At 43.7% G+C, this 19,808-nt stretch overlaps 1 protein-coding gene across 1 annotated transcript in view; it reads left to right on the top strand.

The window, feature by feature from the left end:
* LOC115088438 (potassium/sodium hyperpolarization-activated cyclic nucleotide-gated channel 1-like) overlaps positions 1–19,808 on the top strand; it is a 312,950-nt gene that overhangs the window by 291,242 nt on the left and 1,900 nt on the right. Inside the window, exon 7 of the mRNA XM_029596713.1 lies at positions 6,737–6,901. Within this exon, the coding sequence (XP_029452573.1) occupies positions 6,737–6,901 (165 nt within the window). The remainder of the gene's footprint in view (positions 1–6,736; positions 6,902–19,808) is intronic.

Consider the following 19,808-nt stretch of genomic DNA (forward strand, 5'->3'; position numbering starts at 1 on the left):
GGGAAAGAAGGACGGCTCCCTCCGCCCTTGTATCGACTATCGAGGCCTAAATGCCATTACCAAGAGAGAACGCTACCCACTTCCGCTGATCCCCGAGCTCTCGGATAGGCTCCAAGGGGCCAAACTCTTCACCAAGCTAGACCTCCGGGGGGTCTACAACCTTGTTCGCATACGTCCCGGAGATGAATGGAAGACTGCTTTCAACACCAGGGATGGGCACTATGAATACCTGGTGATGCCCTTTGGACTTTGCAACGCCCCGGCAGTCTTCCAAAACCTCATGAACGAGGTCTTGCGTGAGATGCTACACTCACACGTCATCGTGTACTTGGATGACGTCCTAATCTTCTCCAAGGATCTGGAATGCCATCGTCGGCATGTCAGGCAAGTTTTACAAGCCCTCAGAGACAATCACCGTTACGCCAAGCTCGAGAAATGTGTCTTTGAGGCAGAATCGTTACCCTTCCTGGGGTACATCATCTTATCCACGGGGTTCCAGATGGATCCTGAGAAGGTCTCTGCCATCACGAACTGGCCCCGCCCGGTTGGCCTCAAGGCGTTGCAAAGGTTCCTGGGGTTTGCTAATTTTTACAGACATTTCATCCCTCGTTACTCCCATCGAGTCGCTCCCCTTACTGCTCTGACCCGTAAGGGAGCCAATGTCAAGTCATGGCCCGACACTACCATCGAGGCCTTTGCAGATTTGAAGGAAGCATTCTTGGCTGATACCTGTCTCCGTCACCCGGACCCGGCACGCCCCTTCATAGTGGAAATTGACGCCTCCAGCGTTGCTGTCGGGGCCGTTCTCAGCCAGCATTCTTCATCGGGCCAGCTCTTACCCTGCTCCTACTACTCCAAGAAGTTCTCGCCAGCCGAGGCCAACTACTCCATTGGGGATAAAGAACTGCTAGCCATCAAGCTTACCTTTGAGGAGTGGAGGCAATGGTTCGAGGTGGCTAACCACCCGGTCACAGTGTATACCGACCATAAAAACTTGGAGTTTTTGTCCCAAGCCCAACGCCTGAACCCCCGTCAGGCTCGGTGGTCCCTGTTTTTTAGCCGCTTCGACTTCACTCTCCACTACCGCCCTGCTGCCAAGAACGTCCGGGCTGACGCCCTGTCCCGGTCCTCCTTGTCCGAGGAGGATCTAGAGCCTCCACAGTTCATCCTGGACCCCGACAAAGTCCGACTCTCTGCCATGTCCATCCTCACGCAAGACAGAACCGTGGTTCCCCGACGCCAACGGCTGAAGGTTTTGTGTTGGGCCCACGACTCTCTTACCGGGGGCCATGCCGGTCGAGAACGAACATTGGAGCTCCTTAACCGGTACTACTGGTGGCCCAACGTGCGGCAGGACGTCCGCACCTATGTGAGTTCTTGCCCTACCTGTGCCCAACAGAAGCCCAGTCCAGGACTTCCGTGCGGCCTCCTGCACCCTCTTCCGATTCCCACGGAACCATGGACCTATCTCGCTACGGACTTCATGGTGGACCTACCGCCGTCACACGGGAAGACCGTAATCTGGGTCACTGTGGATTGCTTCTCCAAGATGGCCCACTTTATGCCCTTGCCCAAGTTGCCATCTGCACCCGAACTGGCCCTTCTCTTTGCACAACACATCTTCCGGATCCATGGGCTCCCCCTGGACATCATCTCAGACCGGGGCCCTCAATTCACCGCTCGCTATTGGAGGGCTCTCTGCAAATGCTTTAAAGTCCAACTCAGCTTCTCCACCGCCTTTCATCCGCAGAGCAATGGACAATCCGAAAGGATGAACCGCACCCTAAAGACCTTTCTGCGCACGTTCATTAACGAAAGGCAGGACAACTGGACTGAGCTCTTACCCTGGGCCGAGTTCGCGGACAGTAACCAGTGCCATGCCGCTACCGGAGTCTCGCCCTTCCAGGTGGTGTATGGGAAACAGCTCAAACCTCCGCTACCCATCACCACACCCAGTGCTTCTCCAGCCGCGCAACTCACCGCTCAGCAATTACAGACTCTTTGGCAGACCACCCAGACCAAGCTGAGCGCTTCTGCCACCTCGGCCAAACAAGCGACCAACCGCCGTCGACGACCTGCCCCGGTGTACCAGCCAGGGGACCGGGTCTGGCTCAGTACAAGAAACATCCACCTGAGGCTGCCCTCAAAGAGATTCGCGCCCAAGTTCTGTGGACCCTTCCGGGTAGCCAAGAGGGTGGGTCTCGTCTCTTACCGATTACGGTTACCGTCTTCCCTGCAGATCCACAATGTCTTCCACGTCTCTCTGCTAAAGCCTTTGGTCCTCTCTCGCTTCCACCGTCGACTCCCGGACACTCCTGCTATGCCCGTAGCCGAGGATCCCACGTTCCAGGTACGCGACATGATTGACGTGCGTTTTTGCAACCGAAGATGGGAGTACCTCCTGGCCTGGGAGGATTGCGGCGATGAGGATAATACCTGGGAGCCTGCTCACAACATCCTGGACAAGTCTCTCCTTCAGCAGTTTCACCTTGACCACCCTGACAAGCCTGGTCCTCTGAAGAGGGGCCGTAAAGGGGGGGGTACTGTTGCAGTCCCGACCGCCCCTCTCATGTTCGGGGTCAGGCCCGCTTACTGTCTCTTCAGCTCCTTCAGGAACCCGCTTGAATCCAGGCTCAACAGGGCCTCCGCCCGAGGAGTTCCCACGAGGAAGACGCCATTACATGCCTACCCTTGCCTGGCCTCGCGCGCGAGGAGGGTTCTCTTAAGCGCACAGAATCCGGAAACCCGGCTCCGCCTCGCCTGCTGACGTCACGCCCCGCTCCAGATTTAACCGGCGTCCAGTCCCCCACTAGACACCTTGCAACGAGGTTTCCTGCTGACTAGTTGCTTCCTGTTCCTGTCCTTACTTGCTGACTCTCGTTGTCTCCTGGTTCTTGATCCCGGTTTGCCTAACAGACTTCTCGCTAGCCTGCTGCCTGCCTTGATCCCGGTTTGCCTAACTGACTTCTCGCTAGCCTGCTGCCTGCCTTGATCCCGGTTTGCCTAACAGACTTCTATGCTAGCCAGTCGCCTGTCTTGACCCCGGTTTGCCACGGACTCCGGTGTCAGCCCGCCGCCACTCCTGATCCCGAGTTGCCTCGCGGCCTTCTTTGCTACCCGCCGCCTGCGGTGACTCTGGTCTGCTTCGCAGCCTAGCCTCCTACCCGCTGCCGGTTCAGACTCCGCCTTCTTCAGTGACCTGCCTGCCAGCCAGCCGTCTGCCTCTCCTCCGGCAGCTATCTTTGAACTTTCTGACCTCTCTCCAGACCACCCTCGGACTTACCCTCTCTGGACTATCTTGAACTGCTCCAGTCCCCAGGGCCTGGGTCCCTACGGGCCCCTCCCGGGGGGATTCCAGGCTCCTGGTATCCTTGCCAAGCACTGACTCTGCCTCCCGGCCTGCACTGTGTAGTACCTGCAGGCCGGCCCAAGGGTCCACTTTTTGCTTTACCACTGCCTGGTCATAACAATAAGTATCTGGCAAGTACCCAAACATTAAATAAATCTCAAGCTACTATTGCTTAATAATTAGTAGCAGTTTATGGATTTTTCTTCTAGGAACTTAACCAAACCTTTTTTAAACCCAGCTACACTAACTGCTGTAACCACATCCTCTGGCAATGAATTCCAGAATGAACATCAGGAAATATTTCTTCACAGAATGCCCTTCTGGAAGAGGTGGTGAAGATGAAAACAGTAAATGAAAAAGGCATGGAATAAACACTTTGGATCCCTAAAGGCTAGAGTTGGGAATTAAAAAAGGGTGCATGAAAGGTAACCAGCATGGAGTGGCGGATACTACCTCTAACAGAAGGCATGGAGAGTAGTACCCTTACCAATTAGTTTACATGATTTTGACACAATTAAGCATCGCTCTTTGCTTTCATGTCAGGAGTAGGGGAAAAAGGGGAATTGGATTCAGATGACACCCAACGCTGGGCTCTGACTTTTATGGTCCAGGGTACTGATATGCAGACATTAGGGAAAAAGTGTAGGACTACTTCTACAGCCAGCTCCAAGCACAATGCACGTTCAAGAAGTAGCATTGTATGAATTATCAGGAAGGCTACTCACTCCTTTGGGTTGAGGGGTTTTGGCTAAAATGTACACCCTGCTCTCCCTCCACAACAATAACCAGGCAACATAGAAAGATAGTGTTTTCTGTAAACTGTAGTACAAAAGCTTACAATTTTGCATATTTTTGTTTCTGCTTCTTTGATTCATTTCTCTTTCTATATTTCATATTTTGATAATTATTCAATGATAAAGTTATTAAACCTGTCAGTAAGGATTGCTAATAGTAGCAAACCTAAAGTATTTGGCACCCGAGGCGGATACTTCCTTTGGCACCCTCCAATGAACCCCTCCCTCACCCTGGTTCACACTCACCCTATCCCATTTCCAGTTCATTCCTCCCCTCCCTTCCCCTTCCTTGATTTATTCGCTCCACCCCTACTGATCCCCAGTTTATTTACTTCCTTCCTCCCTCTCATCCATCCCCACATCACATCAAACACTGAATAATTAAAACTTATGATGGAAAAATCCTCCACTCTCCATATCTGAAAGCCTTTGGTTTCCAGTCACCCTGTGTTTCTCATGGATTAGTGGGGGTGGCACAAACTTTCCTTGCACAAAAACACATACATAAACCAGGCAGGCTCCCATTTTCATATATACAATCCACGCAGGCTCCTTTTCACACACAGACACACAACCCATGCAGGTTCCCACATACACACAACCCAGGCAGGCTCCCAATCACACACACAATTACACATACAAACAACCCAAGCAAGTTCCCATTCACACACAACCTGAGCAGGCTCCCATTCACGCACACACACACAACCCAGGCAGGCTCCCCCCCCCCCCACACACACGCATAAACACACACACATACCCACATACAAGCTCCCCCTCAACACACATACAAAGTTCCACACACACAGGCTTCCCCATACATACACATATACACAAACATACAGACATTCATTCATATGCACAAATGCACACACAGATATATACATACACAGGCTCCCCCCCACACAAATACAAACACTCAGCTCTCATTTACACTTATGCTCACATACAGGGCTTCTTCATCCAATGCAGGATGGGGGTCCATGTCAGGCCTTGCCTTCTTTGGCCACTGCAGTATGGGTTCCCGTGGTGGCCCTCTCCCTCTTTGTCTGCCACAGGAAGGCATTTGCAGTGGCCATCCTGCAGGCCTCTTCAGGTGTCATAGGTTAAAGTCCCATGGCAGCCAGCAATATGAGATGTCTTATATACTATCAATATAGAGATTTTCTCCATTTCTGTAAGGTTTTTAAATTTACTTAATAAAATAAAACAATACATTTTTGGCCAAATTTTAAATCGTCCACGTGCGCAAATATTGGGGGTCATTTTTCAAAATGTGATTTCACCATATCGTATGGTGTGATGCAAATTCTGAAAATAGGAGGAGTTAGCCTGTCTGTGAAGAGCTATTGCACAGCCATAACACCAATTTTAACTACACCTCTTTCAAATGTGTTAGCTGCTGTGGGGTAAGGTTTCATCACCATTTGTGATGTCTACTGTAAGTCTGATTTCAGAGAGAGAGAGAGAGAGAGAGAGAGAAATATTATGGCCCATAGGCAGGTATTTGTATCCCTATGGTAGACCCACCTAGTAGCTCGAGGTGGGGATTAGGTAAGAGTGTAGGGGGTTAGGGGCCACTTTGACATTCTACGTGACACCTACGAACAGAACAGTGGTCTCTTGTAAAGATTTGCTGGCCTTCGGAGTGAGGAAACTCACTCCAAGATGAGATTTGGGCAAGGTTCTCTCAACCTAGCTTGATGGACTCTCTACCTGGGTAACATCAAGCTAGGTTGAGAGAACCTTGCCCAAATCTCATCTTGGAGTGAGTTTCCTCACTCCGAAGGCCAGCAAATCTTTACAAGAGACCACTGTTCTGTTCGTAGGTGTCACGTAGAATGTCAAAGTAGTCCTTCCAATGTACAAATGTATCGTCCATGTGGTAACAAAAATGGTTTTCACTTTTTCCTAGTGCCTTTCTTTTCAGAGCTTAACTATACCTTCAGCAAATATCCTTGGCATTTTTCCAAGTCTGAACCTTTTAGGTGCTTAGTTAAATGGCCAAGGATCAAATATATTCACCTTTTTTGCTCTAATCGGAGCATTATTCTCACTAATGCATATACCTCAGTTGTATGCATAATTATCTAATGCATATTCATTTGGTATATCCTGAAAAGTAAACCGGTTTATGGCCCTTGAGGATTGCACTCTGACACCCTTAGCTTATACAAACATATTTATCTTGCCTCAAGGATGTGGGTACAAAACAAAATCTACATTTGTTAATCTATCAAGAAAAATAGAACTTATTATATAATGCACTCTGAAAAACAGTATTTTTTTTTATACATCCTGATCTTTGTGGTGTTTTTATGGTCCTAATTGAAAATTTCAGTGTATGTCATTTTAATATAAAATGTAAAAGATTATGAATTATCATTTTTACTCATGGAAACATAATTTATAGCTACACTCTGCCTAAGGATGCTCTCTTTGCTTTTACTGCTTGTGTGGTATTAAAAAATAGTACAATTTATTTTTCAGAGCTATATCACTCTTTCTTGAGCTCTTAAATTGATTCTTATTATCATATTAAATGAAAAAAATTATTCTTTTATTGACTTTATTGTATTTCTTCTAATTGCAGAAACCTGCTTGATAGGTGATAGGATGAGAAGTCAGACAGCAAGAGCTATTACACCTTGCAGAATGTATTCTCTTTCCTTGGAAAGCCTCAAAAGTTTGATTGTTCTCTATCCAAGCCTAAAAAAAAATATTGAACAAGCCAACCAAGAAGATTCATTTCAAGAAGGTATATTTTCTTTTCACTTCACATTTGTAGCTAGAATAATGCACCTATTTTTGTGAAGTAAATCAGGAAAATTACATATAAGAAGGTTCCTCATTGTTGTGCGCCCCATCCGCGCCCAGCCCACGCACGAGCCTGCTCACCTCGCTAGCTCCTCTGCAGGTCATGGTTCAGCCTCCCCAGCAGCAGCCGCAAGCACCTCCAGGCTTCGGCGTACTGCGGCGGCGGTCGCCGGGCCTTCCACTGCGCACCAGGCCTCACGCCAGAGTTCGGCGTCGTCAATGGCATTGGCCACGCCCCTGCACGAGCGCACATGCAGACCGCCCGGCCTCTTGTAGGGCCAGGGGCGGGTCCTAGCTCTGCGACGCGCCCTGATTGAATGTACGATATAAGGAAGTCCCTGCCTGCACTTCCTTGCCTTGGCAATCGGTTCGGCACTGTAAGTGTACTAGTTTGCCTCTGCATTCACAGCCTTGTTCCAGCCTTGTTCCAGTCCTGTTCCAGTCTTGTTCCAGTGTCCTACTGTTCCAGCGTCCTACTGTTCCAGCTTTGTCCAGCATCCTTCTTTTCCAGCGTCCTTCTGTTCCAGCGTCTTGTCTGTCCTGTCTCTCCAGGTAGTACCCTCGGACTGTCTCTCTGGAACTGACCTTTGCCTGCTCCTTGACCATTCTGCTCGTTGCCTGGATCCTGATCTCTGCCTGCCTTGTGACCTCATCTGACCTCTGGAACCTGACCCCTGCTTTGTTGACTACTCCTCGGACTGATCCTCGGATTCTGACCCCGGCTGCCATTGACCTCGTCTCCTGATTCTGGCTTTGTCCCTTGCCTTGTCATCGCCTATGCTGTACTGGTCTTCCTTGGTTCTCCAGACCTACAGCCTAGTGATCGACCGCGCTTCCTTGCTGCTCTTCGGCACGCCTATCTACTACCTCTCCGGGAGACCCTGCGAGGCCCACCTAAGTCCAAGCGGCCAGTGTCCCTATGGGCTGCACCCGGGGGGACCACAGGCTTCCAGTGGTGAAGCTCATCCTAGCCTCTGTCTCTTCCTGTGCTCTGCCCCCTGGGGGCAGGTGCTTCCTGGTTCCTACCAGGGAGCTGTTCTACACTGCTCCAGGACAAGGGTCCATCTCCAGACTCAACACTCATACCTGCAGATTATAAGACATAGGGATCTATGCAATAAAATTTGCACTAAAAAAAGTTTGCATGCATGGGCTAAAAAATTTTACATATATGCTACTTAGAGGAAGATTTTAAAAAGCTGTGCGCTCAAAAATCAGGCTCGAATATAAAATAGCATTTGCACGAATAAACAGTATTTTTGAAATTGCAACTTTGCACATAGCACAGGTACCATGAGTAAATTTGCATGTAGAATAAAGGGGCTGAAAGGGACAGGGCAGGGGTGTTCTGGGGAAATGCCAATATGTATGCAATAAGTTGCTATTTTAAAACCGGTCACTTCAGTCTTTTACTTGTGTATATTTACTTCTGCTCAAAATCAGATGTAAGTGATCATAAACATCTTTAACAAAAACCTTTAACAAAAATCATCAACCTATCCATTAGCTCTGGACAGGTGCCGCTCTCCCTGAAGCAGGCAATAGTCAAACCTATTCTAAAGAAGCCCAAACTTGACCCTTCTGATCCAGCTAATTATCGCCCCATATCCAATCTTCCATTCATCTCTAAACTACTTGAAAAAACTGTCAACAAGCAACTCACAGAATACCTAGAAGAAAATCATATCCTGGCCTCCGCACAATACGGTTTTCGAAAATCTCATAGCACTGAAACTCTTTTACTTTCCCTGACAGACCACATTATCAAAGGATTTGAGAAAGGGCAATCATACATTCTTGCCTTCCTTGACATCTCCTCCGCATTCGACACCGTTAGCCATCCCATTCTCCTACAGCGGCTAACTGAAATCGGTATTACAGGTGTTGCCCACAATTGGTTCAACTCCTACCTTAGTAATAGAGATTACAAAATCCAGCTAGGAAATCACGTATCCAAGGCCATCCCCCTCAACCGAGGTGTCCCTCAGTGATCCTCCCTATCCTCAACCCTATTCAATATTTACATTCTGCCCCTCTGTCACTTCCTCTCCAGTCTAAACCTCCCTCATTACATATATGCTGATGATGTTCAGCTGCTTATACCCATCACTGACTCCCTAGCAAAAACCATGGACTTCTGGAATGAAACCCTCCAGTCCATTAACAATCTCCTTTCCTCCATCCACCTTGCTCTTAATACCCAAAGCCAACCGATCCTCCCCCCTTTTCCTCAGTTCCAATTTACTCAACAAGTCCGTGATCTGGGTATCATTCTTGATGGTCACGTCACACTAAAGAAATTCATAAATAACATTCTAAAAGACGGCTTCTTTAAACTCCACACACTAAAAAAACTCAAACCCTTATTACATCCCCCCGATTTCCGTACAGTTCTCCAAACCACAATCTTCGCCAAAACCGACTACTGCAATTCCCTACTCCTCGGCCTACCTAATAATGCCATCCATCCCATTCAAATCTTACAAAACACCACAGCCCGGATCTTGACCAATTTACGTAGACATGACCATATTACACCTGTTCTAAAAGACCTACATTGGCTTCCAATTGCCTCCCGCATACAATATAAGGCTCTCTCTCTCATCCACAAAGCCCTATACAATCCCGAAATGAACTGGTTCAATGAATCCTTCCGTTTACACCAGTCTAATAAGCCCACCAGACTAGCACATCTAGCAACCATGCCTATCCCCTCTCCTAAACTCTATAAACTCACTTCCACAAGAGCCCATGCACTATCGATAGCCGGGCCGACCCTCTGGAACAAAATGCCTGTTGAACTACGGCAAGAAGAATGCCTCAAATCTTTCAAGCGGAAGCTCAAGACCTGGCTCTTTGCAAAAGCATACACTTAATTTTTCACTATACCTCACCACTGTTCCCACTCTCCACACTCCTCCCCTGTTTCCCTTTCTTCCGCCCCACTCTCCCCTCCCTTTTCTCCCCCACCTTCTTTTCTTTCTCTCTGCCCCCCTCTTTCCTTGCTCTCCTCCCTTCTCTTCCCCATCTTATCTCCTAGCCTGATTAAAATTAACCTCATAGTTTTCTTTCTTTTGTACATATGTATATAATTGCAATTCTTGTATATAATTTTATTGCAAAACTTCCCATATTATTGTTCCCCCCTCTCGTTAATGCCTTGTTATCATGTTTTTTACTGTTCAATGTAAAGCGCCATGCCGTGCGTTTGTTTTTGCGTTACAATGTGAACCGATATGATATCCTGGATGAATGTCGGTATATAAAAATTTTAAATAAATAAATAAATAAATCTTGAGAGTGAAAAAATGACTGGGTGAGGGTTTTCTGGGTAATATGGGGAAAGTTCAGACTGACGAGCCAGGAGGGTCTTCATGAGGTTCCTGATAGACAGGGAAAACTGGTGAACTACTAGGTAAAACTGCTAATTTCCTTCTCACATGCATATTACAAAATGTGAGGAAGTATGGACATAAAAGCTGACATTACTGGGAATACTACATGAGTTAAATCTTCTCATGTAAATGATTAAAATTAGGAGGACAAATACGTAAATAGAGCTGAATTGTGCTACTTTTCTGAAAAAATTCTGACATTTCCAGGTATGTGGCGGCCTTGCTGCCATTTGGTCGGATAAGTTGAAAATCACTGCTTATCTGGTTAAGGCTTAGATTTAAAATCAAATCAGGAGAAATACTGCACTTATATAAATACAATCCAAGAGAAATGTGCAGTCAAACTTTATGAAGAATCCACACAAAGTCAAAGAATGGTGTTCATATATTTTTAAATCAGTAGGGCAACTCCACAATTCACAAATTGCAAAGTATCCAAAATTTTAATAGACCCCCGACACGGTCCAGTGTTTCACCGTGCGGCTGCATCAGAAGGGACAATGAAAGAATTTCAATATCTATAACACAATAGAAACTGAGATGTGGAACCAGAGAAAAAGAATTACTTATATCATATTATTTCAACATACCTTATTTATTTATTTATTTATTTATTTATTTATTTATTTATTTAACAGTTTTATATACCGAAATTCTTGAAAGAGGTTACAAATCAATTCGGTTTACATTGTAACAGTAATGAACAGTAACGGTGCCTCAGAGAGTGCAATTACATTGAACAAGGGAATGTAAAACTAGGATCATGAAACTGATGAACACAACCAGGGTATAACTCAAGCTATATTAAAACCAAGGGAATAACTCAAAACTATATTACCAGGCTGATAGGGTTATGATTAGGTTTGAGACCGAGGTATTGGCAAAAGAACTTGGGATTGGGACTTAAGATGGACAAATAGAGATCGTCTATATCGAGAGAAGGCTGGAAAAAAGTCAATGGACTATTAGTGAGTGAACTGATTAATTTCACAATTTGGTGCACAACTTTCCCGGGAGGGCACCAGAGCAATACAACAAACCAACTTTTAAAGCTGAAAAGGCGTGAAAAACAGTCGGTAAAGACAGATCTGACAGGGAACTATGAAACACTAACAGTAACACTATAATGGAGAAAACAGACCTGACAGGAAACTGCAAAATGTAGCTATATGAAAACACCCCACTCGATTTCATTATTCAAACCAAATGGGGCTAAGCCATTTAAAGTGTATATCCATTTCTGTTCCCGACGGATTAAAATTTCTGAAAGATTTCCACCCCGACGAGGGGGAGAAAGAACGTCAATTACACAAAATTTAAGATCTGAGATCTGTGTAATTTTCAGCTTTAAAAGTTGGTTTGTTGTATTGCTCCGGTGCACTCCCGGTAAAGTTGTGCACCAAATTCTTTCGTTGTCCCTCCCGATGCAGCCGCACGGCGAAACATGGGACCGTGTCGGGGGGTCTATTAAAATTTTGGATACTTTGCAACTTGTGAATCGTGGAGTTGCTGTACTGATTTAAAAATTTATGAACACCATTCTTTGACTTTGTGTGGATTCTTCATAAAATTTGACGGCACATTTCTCTTGGATTATATTTATATAAGTGCAGTATTTCTCCTGATTTGATTTTGGATCTATTCCTGGTTTTTGGAGTTGCTTGAATGGAGCCATCTGCTGATGATTCTACCTTTAGTTATTCTGACGAAGCTTTTCAAGTTGTACTTACAGACGCTCCTTTTTTTGATGATACACCATCAACATATTCGACCATATCGTGGCTAGATGCCATCAGTCTACAGAAACATTTACCCTCATAGAATATTGTCGGGTCAGAAGGATTCCCCACGGGCTCTGAGTTCAAAAAGAACCACGTCTCCACACTGAAAACAAAGACTTTAGTACTCGGTGGAATCAAATCCTGAATAAGTGTTCCTTCGATTTGATGCTTGTCATCATTGAAACTACTAAACAGCTTATATCATCACTACAAGAAGAGCTCGCTCTACAAATTGAGAACATAAAATCAAATTCTCCAGTTGAAACATTTGATCAACAATTTACTGAGTTCAACACAAACTCGACAAAGTTCAAAAATGATCTTAAAATCACTAAATTTAAAAAATTTCAGCGAGACAAGACTACAAGAAAGGATGTCTTCAACACGAATCCCCAAGAAAACTGTAACTTTTGCACAGTCTTCTTCAGAAGACTCTTCCGGAGATGAAAATATGTTACCCCCAGCACAAGGAACGGGCCCAACATCTTCAACAGTATCCTCCTTTGGTTTATCCTCCCACTCTTCTGCGGTCTCAACCTCTCAGCCTTTTTTAGAACCCGGTCCGAACACCAAGAACTCTCGGTATCAACGTTCCTGCGGCTGTCCATTTCAGCAACAGACTTCTCGGACAATGCGCAACACACGTCAACAAACTCAATATCCCTCGGACCCTTGGCAATGAAACACAGTTTAGTATTTAATTTATCAGTCCGTTTACTATCGCAAGCAGAACAAAGTGTATTAGAGAAGGGTTTATCATTTATCCCGACTGTGAAATATAATCCCTTTGATGTTCAAGTACATCTGTATAAATTTTTCAGGATGTTAAAATTGAAATTGTTTTTTGCTGATACCACACCCACACGAGATGTTTCTATTGTTTCCAAAAAATCAAGATGGATGCCTCCACCTCCTGTTGATCCTGCTTTATTAACATTTGAAAAATTGATCCGTAGAGATATTGAGAAATTAGAATCCGGATCAAGAGTTTTTCCATCTAACATCACAAAACAGGAAAGGATTGCCATTAAATCACTTATGAGTGATCAGAGTATCATCATTAAACCCGCTGACAAAGGGGAGGGATTGTTGTTGTTTTAGATAGATCAAAGTACGTGGCGGAGATTGAACGTCAATTACAAGACCGCAATTTTTACCTCCCATTACCATCAGATCCTACTTGTCAACTACAAAAATATATAAAAGTAGTTACCGAAGCCCTTGATTGGAGATTCATAACCACCAGGGAAGCAAACTTTTTAAATGTAGAACATCCTATCACTCCTACCTTTTATACTCTACCTAAAATTCATAAATTTCTTGAAACCCCCCCGGGATGCCCCATAGTTTCTGGAATTGGTTCCTTACTTGGACCTTTATCCAAGTTTATTGATTATTTTATCCAGCCCTTTGTGTCAAAATGTCGTTCATATATAAGAGACTCCTCTCATCTCATTACAATTTTGCAAGACTTTCCCATTCCTTCTGGACCCTTCTTTTTTGTCACTTTAGACATCATCTCACACTACTCTAATATACCACAAGAAGAGGTTCTTCTTATTGAAGAGATTCTAAATTCCCGTCCGGCTCCGAACCGTATCCCCACTGATTTTTTTATCACCATTACAAGGTTAGTTCTAACGAAATATTACTTTGTTTTTGACTCGGTATATTACTAGCAAGTAAAGGGTACTGCTATGGGTGCCACCATGGCCCCTAGCTTAGCTTGCCTATATGTATCAAATTTTGAAGATAAACATATCTATTCCTCTGACTGTTTAAAAATGATCCCCTTGTGGCTTCATTATATTGATTATATTTTTCTACTATGGTCAGGAACTGATGTTCAATTTTTTGTTTTTCTTGATTGGCTAAATCATTGCAATAAACATTTGCAATTCAATTTTGAAATTCATCACATTTCCATTTCTTTTTTAGACATACATATCTCTTCAGATTCTAAATCATTTGTCACATCTATCCACAGGAAACATTCAGATCGTAACACCTTACTATCGTTTAATAGTCACCATCCTTCAATACTTAAAAACAATATCCCGTTTGGTCAGTTTTTAAGACTTCGCCATCTATGCTCCACAAAGTCTGACTACATTTTACAAGCTCAACAAATGATCATCCATTTTAGAATGAGAGGATACCCTTTTTCACTCCTAAAGAAAGCTTTTAAATGTGCTTTATACACGAACAGAGAGCTCCTTTTTCTACCTCAATCACGCTCCTCTGAGGGGGTAATTAATTGTATTTTACCATTCTCCACCCATAGCACCGCCTGATCTCCATCATTCGCCATCATTGGCCAATTCTGTCTCTACATTAAAGCTTTTCTAATCCGATTAGATTCACTTTTCACCACGGGCAGAATCTTAGAGACCTTTTGGTACATTCAGAGTTAACTCCACTGAGATCTCCGATACACACCTTCAAAGGTCATGGTCCTTGTGGATCATGTTCCGTTTGCCCTCATTCACTGTCGTTAGACACATTCTGTCACCCTTCTACATTAAAACGTTTTCCATTACATTTTGATTCAGATTGTACCACATCCGGAGTAATTTATATTATTAGTTGTCCCTGTCAGAAAATTTATGTCGGTAAAACCACCCGCATGATAAAAACTAGAATAATTAAGCATTGCTCTAGTTTAAATATTCAAAAGGAAAATGCTCCCCTTGTTGCTTATTGGCTTGCTTTTTCACACCACATCTCAGGTCTTAAATTTTGTGTAATTGATGTTCTTTCTCCCCCTCGTCGGGGTGGAAATCTTTCAGAAATTTTAATCCGTCGGGAACAGAAATGGATATACACTTTAAATAGCTTAGCCCCATTTGGTTTGAATAATGAAATCGAGTGGGGTGTTTTCATATAGTTACACTTTGCAGTTTCCTGTCAGGTCCGTTTTCTCCATTATAGTGTTACTGTTAGTGTTTCATAGTTCCCTGTCAGGTCCATTTTTACCTACTGTTTTTCGCGCCTTTTCAGCTTTAAACGTTGGTTTGTTGTATTGCTCTGGTGCACTCCCGGTAAAGTTGTGCACCAAATTGTGACTAAGGTATGTTGAAATAATATGATATAAGTAAGCAGTTTCCTTTCTTTTTCTCTGGTTCCACATCTCAGTTTCTTTTTATTTATTTATTAATCTATTTATTTATTTATTTAAAGTTTTTCTGTACTGGCATTCATGATACAATCACATCATGCTGGTTTACAATTAACAAAGGGTGTAAAATGAACTTGAAACATGGAACAAGTGAAGAGAAACAATGAAGTTACAATAAAACAAGGCTGCTCAAAACTGGGGGAAGAAGAAAAAGCTAGAAAATGTAACAGAAAGAGGAGTAATTATTTACAATATTCTGAAGTGACTGTCTATAGTTGTTGTTGAATTAAGATTCAGTTAGGGTCTGGAAAGGCTTGTTTAAACAACCAAGTCTTAAGCCTTTTTCTGAATGTTGGAAGGCAAGGTTCCTGTCTAAGATCCGGTGGAATGGAATTCCATATCGATGGTCCTGCTGTGGAGAAGGCCCGGTCTCTAAATGTTAGGTGCTGTGTGGTTTTGGTTTGGGGTACATGTAGTGATCCTCTGTAAGCTTCTCTAATGGTTCTGGAAGAGGTATGTCGTCTGAGTGGGAGTTGTAGGTTAAGTGGAGCATGGTGATGGATGGCTTTATAGATAATGGTGATAGACTTAAGAATAATTCTGAAATGTATTGGCAGCCAGTGTAAGTTTTTGAGGATGGGAATAATGTGGTTTCTTCTCCTCATGTTTGTCAGTATTCTAGCTGCCGCGTTTTGGACCATCTGAAGAGGTTTGGTGGAAGATGAAGGGAGACCTAGTAAGATAGAATTATAATAGTCTATCTTGGAGAAGATTATTGCTTGAAGAACCATTCTGAAATCTTGAAAGTGAAGGAGTGGTTTTATCCTTTTCAGTTCCTGTAGTTTATAAAAACAGTCCTTAGTTGTTTGGTTGATGAATGATTTTAAATTCAGACGATTGTCAATTACTACTCCTAAGTCTCTTGCTTGGGTGATGAGTTGATTAAGTCTCTTGCTTGGGTGATGAGTTGGAATGGTGTCAAATGCTGCCGAGAGGTCAAGGAGAATCAGTAAGAAGGATTGACCTTTATCAAGGCCCATGATGAGGTGGTCTGTCAGGGATATGAGAAGGGATTTTGTGCTTAATGCTTTACAGAACCCGTATTGGGTAGGGAACAGTATTTTGTGATCCTCAATGTAATCAGATAGTTGAGTATTAACTAATTTTTCCATGATATTGGCTATAAAAGGAAGGTTGGAAATCGGGCGGAAGTTGTTCGGATCTTTAGGATCCAGATTTGGTTTCTTTAGGAGTGGTTTGAGGGAGGCCAGTTTAAGGTCGTCTGGATAGATTCCCTGAGATAGTGAACAGTTTATGATGTCAGCCAGTGTTTTGGAGATGGTGTCGGGAATTAGCAGGAGATGTTTAGTAGGGATTTGGACGAAGGGATGGAAGGAAGGTTTCATTTTCTTTAGTACCAATTGGATCTCTGAGGCAGTGATGGGTTCAAACGATTCAAGAGAGATGCCTTGAATCTCATCTCAAGGGAGATGATATGCATTAGTAGGAGAGTTGGTGCTAGAGGGCAGCTGTGTTAGGAGGTTGGCATTTTTGTTTTGGAAGAAAAGAGCCAACTCGTCAGCTTTGGATTGTGCTTGGTTGCTAGGGATATCTGGTGTGTTGATTAGTGTTAATTTGGATACGTAGGCAAAAAGGGCTTTAGCGTCAAAGATAAGGTCATGGATCTTGTGTGCGTAGAAATCCCTTTTTGATCTTAAGCTGGAGTAGTGGTGTGGTGAAGAGCAAGTTTATAGGCAGAGAGCGTGCTGGGGCAAGGGGCTTTGCGCCATTTACTCTCTTAAACTCAGTTTGAGTTTTCGAAGTTCATTGGTGAACCACGGTTGTCTTTTGGAGGAGTTGGGGTTGAGTTTTTTTGTTGACAGTATACATAGTTTATTTACTTCAGCCTCTATAATGTTGCTCCAGGAAAGGAGGGCTGAATTGGGATTGGAGAGGTCTATGAGTGGGAGTTCTAAAGCCAGCTGATTGCTGAGGTTGTCGGAAGAGCAGGATCTTCTGTAGAGAAATGAGGGTTATAGATATTAAAATTCTTTCATTGTCCCTCCCGATGCAGCCGCATGGTGAAACACGGGACTGTCTCAGGGGTCTATTAAAATTTTGGATACTTTGCAATTTGTGAATCGTGGAGTTGCTGTACTGATTTAAAAATTTGTGAACACCATTCTTTGACTTTGTGTGGAATCTTCATAAAGTTTGACTGCACATTTCTCTTAAGGCTTAGATTCAACATTTTGCCATAAATTTCGCATGAATAGCACCGTGATAAAAATGCATTGCAAAATGAGATTTCTACAATGTACTCTTGCCTTAGCTTGATAGGTGCTATCAAGCTAGAGCAAGAGTCATTGTAGAAATCTCATCTTTGTGTACCTTTCCTTTGCTTTGGTGTTTACTGAAGAGGATGTTGGGGAAGTACCTGTACTGGAGAAGGTTTTCATGGGTAATGATTCAGGTGGACTAAACCAAATCACAGTGAACCTAGGAGATATGGTAGGCCTGATTGACAAACTGAAGAGTAGTAAATCACCTGGACCAGATGGTATACACCCCAGAGTTCTGAAGGAACTAAAAAATGAAATTTCAGACCTATTAGTAAAAATTTGTAACCTATCATTAAAATCATCCATTGTACCTGAACACTGGAAGATAGCTAATGTAACCCCAATATTTAAAAAGGGTTTCAGGGGCGATCCGGGAAACTACAGACCGGTTAGCCTGACTTCAGTGCAAAGAAAAATAGTGGAAAGTGTTCTAAATATCAAAATCACAGAACATATAGAAAGACATGGTTTAATGGAACAAAGTCAGCATGGCTTTACCCAAGGCAAGTCTTGCCTCACAAATCTGCTTCATGTTTTTGAAGGAGTTAATATGTGGATAAAGGTGAACCGGTAGATGTAGTGTACTTGGATTTTCAGAAGGTGTTTGACAAAGTTCCTCATGAGAGGCTTCCAGGAAAAGTAAAAAGTCATGGAATAGGTGGCGATGTCCTTTCGTGGATTGCAAACTGGCTAAAAGACAGGAAACAGAGAGTAGGATTAAATGGACAATTTTCTCAGTGGAAGGGAGTGGGCAGTGGAGTGATCTGTATTGGGACCCTTAATTTTCAATATATTTATAAATGATCTAGAAAGAAATATGACGAGTGAGGTAATCAAATTTGCAGATGATACAAAATTGTTCAGAGTAGTTAAATCACAAGCAGATTGTGATAAATTGCATGCAGACCTTGTGAGACTGGAAAATTGGGCATCGAAATGGCAGATGAAATTTAATGTGGATAAGTGCAAGGTGATGCATATAGGGAAAAATAACCCATGCTATAGTTACACAATGTTAGGTTCCATATTAGGTGCTACCACCCAAGAAAGAGATCTAGTCATCATAGTGGATAACACATTGAAATCGTCGGCTCAGTGTGCTGCGGCAGTCAAAAAAGCAAACAGGATATTGGGAATTATTAGAAAGGGAATGGTGAATAAAACGGAAAATATCATAATGCCTCTGTATCGCTCCATGGTGAGACCGCACCTTGAATACTGTGTACAATTCTGGTCGCCGCATCTCACAAAAGATATAATTGCAATGGAGAAGGTACAGAGAAGGGCAACCAAATTGATAAGGGGAATGGAACAGCACCCCTATGAGGAAAGACTAAAGAGGTTAGGACTTTTCAGCTTGGAGAAGAGACGGCTGAGGGGGGATATGATAGAGGTGTGTAAAATCATAAGAGGTCTAGATGTGAATCAGTTATTTATTCTTTCAGATAATAGAAAGACTAGGGGGCACTCCATGAAGTTAGCATGTGGCACATTTAAAACTAATCGGAGAAAGTTCTTTTTCACTCAGTGCACAATTAAACTCTGGAATTTGTTGCCAGAGGATGTGGTTAGTGCAGTTAGTATCGCTGTGTTTAAAAAAGGATTGGATAAGTTCTTGGAGGAGACTCCATTACCTGCTATTAATTAAATTGACTTAGAAAATAGCTACTGCTATTACTAGCAACGGTAACATGGAATAGACTTCGTTTTTGAGTACTTGCCAGGTTCTTATGGCCTGGATTGGCCACTGTTGGAAATAAGATGCTGGGCTTGATGGACCCTTGGTCTGACCCAGTATGGCACGTTCTTATGTTCTCACTCTGTTTGAGCTATGGCAGCGTTGGTAGCCGACTTGTGAGTAATTCCCATGGAGGATAGCTGCAGAGCTGCAATGTGGAGTTCTATCCACTGATTCGCATTTCATTGCTATTTGCAATCTGCTTTCAGACCAAACTGGGAAAGGCGGAATATCAAATCTTCATAAATAATTAATGGTAAATAATATCCTGTAGCGGGGGCCAATAGGGCACTGACTGTAGCCCTCCCTTTGCCTGTCCAGTACAGGATAGTGGTGCCCCAGGAGTGAGTGGAGCCTAGGCATGCACCCCCTCTCTGCGTTTTAAGCAGTCAGGGACCAGAGAGTCCAGGGTGCAGCCTACAATACTGCATCTCTAATTGGCTGCAAGTACAAGTCATAATATGTGAGCCACAA

This window comes from Rhinatrema bivittatum, chromosome 3 (genome assembly GCF_901001135.1).
Source record: "Rhinatrema bivittatum chromosome 3, aRhiBiv1.1, whole genome shotgun sequence".
Classification (NCBI taxonomy): domain Eukaryota; kingdom Metazoa; phylum Chordata; class Amphibia; order Gymnophiona; family Rhinatrematidae; genus Rhinatrema; species Rhinatrema bivittatum.